This window comes from Leptidea sinapis, chromosome 1 (assembly GCF_905404315.1).
Source record: "Leptidea sinapis chromosome 1, ilLepSina1.1, whole genome shotgun sequence".
NCBI classification, from domain to species: Eukaryota; Metazoa; Arthropoda; class Insecta; order Lepidoptera; family Pieridae; genus Leptidea; species Leptidea sinapis.
The window spans coordinates 16,743,862-16,750,962 of record NC_066265.1 but is presented as its reverse complement, the minus strand read 5'-3'; the positions used below and the strand labels follow the sequence as shown (position 1 = coordinate 16,750,962).

Genomic DNA, 7,101 nt, shown 5'->3' with positions numbered 1-7,101 from the left:
CAAAAAAATCTAAATATTAGTCTATGGTTACGATAAACGATACAGAATTCGAACATTTGTTATATGTTTTCTTCCACCGTTTTTCTGAAAAAGAATGGTAGAGTAAATAAAAAGATGGAAAATACATTAAACTATCATTTAAAACGGAAAACCAAGCAAGATTTACCTACCTTTTATATTTTTATCATCCACTATCTCTTTTTAAGTCTTTTAGTTTTGTTAAAATGTATAAGAGATATTTAAAACAATTGATTGTTGTGTATAAGTATAATGCCGCTGTAGATTCTACCTCCATCTTGAAAATGACCTGTTTACCGCCTAAGTGATTGGCATATCTCGGTAAACTCTAGTGTACCCGCACCACCGAACGCGGTAATCTGAGCAGTAATTTAATTCCATAATTACTGCCGCCAGACGGTAAGGTAATGTGGCCGTAGCTTTAGATTAGGGTAGTCCACAGAACACTATTAGGCTAACGAGGGGTAGTCTCGTTACAGCAATAGTGTGGGGTCGTCTTTCATTAGTGTAAAAGTGTTCTGTGAGGGTAGTTGCGATATATTCGGAGTATTGACATATCGTACCGGCTTCCGAATGTATCGTTGTCATTTTGCAAGTAGGCCTAGATTCTTGCCAGCCAATATATGGAATAATATCCCTCTCCAATAAGGAATCTGCAACATATACACGGTTTTCGTAGTAAACTTGTTCCATATTACATCATAAACCATAGTTAACGTTATCGCCCAATGTGAAAAGGCCCATTGAATAATAATAATCATTCTCTAGTCATTCATCATAATTCATATCAGTAATCAGAGTCAAGTGTCAACTGTCATGAGCGGTTAAGAGGTTACCTACTAAATTCGTAAATTGTAAATGCTTTTATATATAAATATTTTCGGCTAGTGTTAGTTCTTACTTTGGTATAGACACTACTTGAAAACGGTAGCGATGTCCACAGCCGGAAAAATTATTAAGTGCAAAGCTGCCGTTGCCTGGGAAGCTGGCAAGCCACTCTCGATCGAGGAAATTGAAGTAGACCCGCCCAAGGCCGGTGAAGTTAGAGTTAAGATCATCGCAACTGGAGTTTGTCATACAGATGCTTATACCCTGTCTGGGAAGGACCCGGAGGGTGTATTTCCTGTTATATTGGGACACGAAGGCGCTGGTATCGTTGAAAGTGTTGGAGAAGGCGTAACATCGGTGAAACCAGGAGATCATGTTTTACCTTTATATGTACCTCAGTGCAATACTTGCAAGTTTTGTCTCAACCCTAAAACTAACCTATGTCAGAAGGTGCGTGTCACACAGGGACAAGGAGTCATGCCAGATGGTACCCGAAGGTTCCGCTGTAAGGGCAAGGAGTTATATCATTTCATGGGGTGTTCCACATTTAGTGAGTACACTGTCGTTCTAGAAATTTCTCTGTGTAAAATCTTAGAGTCTGCTGCCTTGGATAAGGTTTGTCTATTAGGTTGTGGAGTGCCAACTGGTTATGGAGCTGCTATGAATACAGCTAAAGTTGAACCCGGTTCAAACTGTGCAATATTTGGTCTGGGAGCAGTGGGTTTGGCATGTGCACTTGGATGCAAAGCTGCAGGAGCTAAGCGTATCATAGGAGTTGATATCAACCCTGATAAGTTTGAAGTTGCAAAGAAATTTGGTGTGAATGAGTTTGTCAACCCTAAAGATTATGATAAGCCAATCCAACAAGTCCTAGTGGACTTGACAGATGGTGGATTAGACTATACCTTTGAGTGTATTGGGAATGTGAATACAATGAGAGCGGCTTTGGAGGCCTGCCACAAGGGATGGGGTGAGTCTGTGATCATTGGAGTGGCTGGTGCTGGTGAGGAAATCAGCACCCGTCCTTTCCAGCTTGTCACAGGACGTGTTTGGAAAGGAACAGCTTTTGGTGGGTACAAAAGTCGAGACAGTGTCCCAAAGCTAGTGGAAGACTATGTCAACAAGAAGCTGCCATTAGATGAGTTTGTCACCCACAAGATGCCTCTTACTGAAATCAATGAGGCATTCCACTTGATGCATATTGGGAAATCTATTCGTGCAGTTATTGACTTCTGAATTGTGTAATTTACTACCTCAATTTTTATTATTTATGTATATTTGATATCAGTGCATTTCAACAGTTTGTAAAACTGGATAAATTATGTATTTTTGAAATACATTGTAATAATTAATTTGGTATTTCATTTATAAAATAAATACTACATATATATATTTCCCAGTACAGTAAAAAAACATTTGTATGTTATGTTAACAAGTATAATATTAAGAAGCTGTATTAACAATTCAGTTTATGTTACATAATCATTGAGAGTTCAAAGTCAACAAAATAACCTTGAATACTATTAGTGTACTCAGTAACACTGAGCATTATTATATAACTTGTTAAGTGATATGTACTATATTAATGCCACATACCTAAACATTAATATTCCGTTTTAATGACAATTAACATAAATATTTTAATAATAACATTTAAATGTTCTGTAAATAGGTTTCATATTCACTAAGTCTAAGAAAATTGACTTAAAAAAAATGTATGTGTTTTTATTTATGTTGAAGTATATTAAGTTATATATTTTTTATATTGATTATAAATATTACTATCCTTAAATTGTAAAATATCTTATAACATAACATATTTTTTTTATTCTTTTAAGCTTCCAGTGACCACACTTAAAAAATACTAATTTTAAATCATTTAAAGTGGCAAGTGTTTGTATTTATACTTTTTTTTTATGGAAGAGGAGGACAAATAAGTGTACAGGTAACCTGATGTTAAGTAATCACCGCCATTGCCTTGCAACACCAGAGAAATGATTGCCGCCCTTATAGAAACGTCTACGCGATTTTTTTAAAGGTATCGTCCTGGAAATACTGCAGAAGGATGATCATTCCACAGCTTGGTTGTATGTGAAAGAAAGTTCCTTGAAAACCACACTGTAGAGGAACGCCACACATCCAGATGGTGGGGATGTTATTCTAACTTGTGACGTATCGTGTAAAGGTGGAATTCGGCGGTAGGAATCATATCAAACAGCTCTGCGGAACACTCCCGGTGTTGAATGAGGTAGGAGACACAATCAAGCGTCAAGCGACGTCTCTATGCAATGCCAATGTGAAATATTTAGGGTTATTATTGCATGTTTTTAATTTTTGTAATACTCTAAGTAATTTTATACTCAACTGTAACTGTATTATCGAAATATCTATCGAAATGAATAAATAATAATTTAGCTACATTTTGAGTAGGTACTATGTATGTATATATTATGAGTTCAAACGGCCTATGGCACTTAGACAGGAAGCTCTCGTTTGTGTTTTAATTCAGATGTAGCTACAGGTAATAGTTATTTACGCAACTGTTGTGTAATAAAAGGTATTAAAACACGAATGTGATACTATTATACATTCGTGTTTTAATACCTAATTATGCACTGTTCACAGAGCACTACGTCCCCGACTATTCGAGCAACTCTGCGTTGCACGCAGTCAAATGGTTTGAGCTGATACTTCATCAGAGATCACAGTAATACTCCATATGTGGCCCGACCTGCGCTTTGTAGAGCGCTATAATGTGGGCTGGTTTAAAGTATTGCCGTGCTCTATTTATGCCAGCTGCTTCGAAGCCAATTTGGCTTTGCTTTCCAGATGACCGCGGAGTTGGCAATCGATCGAGATTTCTGGACCCAGTATTCCGATACTCGGCGAGGCATTAAGCGAAGTATTTTCGAAAAGAGGTGATACGACAAATGGGGCTTTTTTCGGGTAAACGCTCTTCTGAGGGTTAAATTAGGTAAGGTTCTTTTTACCCCATTCCGCGACCTTCTCAAGAGTCTCGATAGATTTTTCATTCAATAGAGAAGACTGAAGATAGACACAAGATTCTTCAGACACTATTCCCGAGAGATACTTGCATGTATACGGTATCACCAGTACTGTCGTCTGCATAGCATGTTGGAGGCGTCCTAAATATCATTGGTATGCAGAAGAAACAGTGTAGTAGATAGTACTCAACCTTGGGCAACTCCAGCGTTCACGGGCTTCGGGCTAGACCGTGGATATCCTATATGCTGTGCCCAGTGAGGAAGCTGGGGGTCCACGTGCATAAACTCTGTGGAGGCCCAGATTTAAAAAATTGTTAAGATTCGAAAGAGTGACATCTCAAGTCAATTTCCCAATATGCAATTATTGGGGTTAAGCAGGTTATCAACTGTAAAGGTAGGTCCTGTAGATGAAGCTACAACCTCAGAGTTGAACAAGACATATCGAGATTTATGAACGTGACGTCACTCGAACGGTTGGCTCAGTGGAAGGGCGCTCGCACGTTCATAAATTTTGTTTTCAAATTTAATTTGTGTATTTATGTGATAGATTAAATTAAACATATTATGAATTTAATTGAACCAGACAGATTGAACATATTGTTCTGGGTATTTATTTCATCAATTCATATGACTTTAAGAAAATTAATTACATCAACCAAATATATTATTGCAAGGTAGGTAGGTACTCGATTCCATAAATGTCTGTTAATTTTGTATCTACTCTTATAATTTCTGAATTGTATTAATGTACTATTTGGGAGATTTAACATAATATGGCTTCTCAAGATGACGAGCGCTATGATACCTGATGATAATTGATATTTTGGGTGTTTCAACAATCCTGAGCTGCAATCCATTGTAATGGGCAGGCGGTATCACTCCCCATCAGGTCAATATCTAAGATTTGCCATCAAACTAAGTTTAGATAGGCGGTCAATAGCAGTACAAAGCTTGATTTCTTTCATTCTCAACATTTTCAGTCTCAATAAATATCTACCGCTTATAAAAATTGACATCATCCATGAACATAATACATACAAACATAAGGTTTTGGGGATCAATTATTTCAATGATTTTTAATTTTTGTCTGATCAATAAACATAAATAAAATTAAAGAGTCTGTTTGTTTTTTACTAAATGCATATGAAAGTATATACGATACCTATAACAATACAACAAATTTTAAAATGTTTGTCTGGCTGTCTGTTTGTTCCGGGTAATCTCCGAAACGGCTGGACCGATTTCGACGGGGCTTTCACTAGCAAATAGTTAATTTAACGGCAGATAACACACTTTTGTTTTCGAAAAATAATGAGGTTTCCAGAAAAAAAAACTAAAACTCATGTAACAAGAGCTTATCTCCGAAACGAGAAATAGCTTATTAGTTATAAAAAATGAAAACCCCTCACATTAATATTTTGACGACTCAGAGGTGCAGTTGGGATTGATGCCGTTTGCAATGCGAGACAATCCGGGTTCGATTATCGGTCAGGTAAACTTCATAATTTAACTTTTTTTCTGCAGTAGCCGGAGTCTGGGTGTCGTACTGGGTTCTCCGTGTGGTCCATTGTGTGTGTGTGTCTAGAGATTATTTTTACTATTAATACAATATTATCATACTAATAATTAGCTGCTATCCCAATCTGCTGACTTGTAGTGCCAAACGCGGCGGGTCGCTGGTGGTCTGCGAAGTTGGCGTCGGATAGGCACTTCACTCCTGACCAGGCAAGGTCGGACGTTCCGAGAGGGGCGTCGACAATTACCTGGTAACCATCGGGATGTGTAGTCAGCAGAAGAACTAATAAGGACGGCATGTGGCTATCCACATCCGGGAGCCGCGTTGGCGACTCAACCAACTGGGACAGTCCATACGCCAATGCAAAATTATGCACAGATCGCCCTGCGTAGTCTGTGGTACGTGATCCAAGCCATTCGGCATTGTGCCCGTTGAAATCACCCAAGACTACGATTTAAGCGGAGGGGATCTGTGCAAGCATGTCGTCAATTGCCGCTTGAACGCAGCCCATGAGATGATCCGTTTCTGCGTTACCACTATGGGACCTGTATACACACGCATAGATGCGGTCCTCTAAATCTACGCGGAGCCAGATAGTAGACAGGTCCCTACCCACAAAAATCCTCCCTAACGTACACATATACCCCGGCATGAGGCAAAAAATTGTGCTCAATTTTGTACCCGGGGTACGTTAAATATTACGTATCGCTAGGGCGAGATATCTGCGTCTCCGTAAGGAAACACAAGGCCGGCTGCGTCGTCTCAAGGTGGTGGTGGACGGCGTTTAAATTGGAGTGAATTCCCCTGATATTGCAAAAGTCCACGTTGAGCGTGGAGCAGGGTGCCTTGGTGTTACTGCCTCGTTTGTCCTTGGTCATGCGCGGTTCTGTGCCCTCCCCAGAATACGAATGACAGCCCGAGCGAGCGAGTGCTCGGGGGGGATTCTCCGACTCTGGTAGAGCCGGTACCCTCATGGTTTCCTCATTTATGCCATTGACAGATGTGAACCAAATTGGGAAGCATCAGCTTACAAATAAAAAAAGAATTAGGTATCAAAATCGGTTCATCCAGTTGAAAGTTCTGAGGTACCAAACATAAAAAAATAAGAAAACATACCGACGAATTGAGAACCTCCTCCTTTTTTGAAGTCTGTTTAAAAAATATAATAATAGCACTTTACATAGACTCAAAAAGAAAAAAAAGTATTTCTTAACAAAATTATTCATTTTTCGTAAATGTTGCGAACTGAACATGCGGACGAAGTCGTGGATAACAGCTAGTATTGAATAAATTTTTAGTCAACAATACATAAATTATTGTAAATTAGGAACCTACTGTGACAACAACACGAGTAGGTATATCGTGTGGAGGTCATTACAAATGCTATCAAATATGTGGTCGCCATTCGAGGACTTTACTGCCCTAACGGCCATCTTTCCGTTTAACTATGTGCCCTGCCAACTGCCACTTCGGTTTCGTAATAATTTGGACTATGTCGGTGACTTTGTTCTCCTACGGACCTCCTCGTTTCTGATTCGATCTCGCAGGGAAACTCCGAGCATAGCCCTTTCCATTGCCCTCTGAGCGACCATGAGCTTACTCATAAGGCCTATAGTTAGCGACCACGTCTGCGTACCGTAAGTCATCACTGGCAACACACACTGGTTGAAAACCTTCGTCTTCAAACACTGTGGTATTTGGGACGAGAATAAAAAATAAAAAGAATACTAATAA

At 39.1% G+C, this 7,101-nt stretch overlaps 1 protein-coding gene across 1 annotated transcript; it reads left to right on the top strand.

Moving 5' to 3' along the window:
• The first annotated feature begins 820 nt into the window (after positions 1-820).
• LOC126966073 (alcohol dehydrogenase class-3) lies at positions 821-2,198 on the top strand. The gene has a single exon (XM_050809951.1). The coding sequence runs from the start codon at positions 952-954 to the stop codon at positions 2,080-2,082; it is 1,131 nt and encodes a 376-aa protein (XP_050665908.1). The 5' UTR covers positions 821-951; the 3' UTR covers positions 2,083-2,198.
• The last annotated feature ends 4,903 nt before the right edge of the window (positions 2,199-7,101 follow it).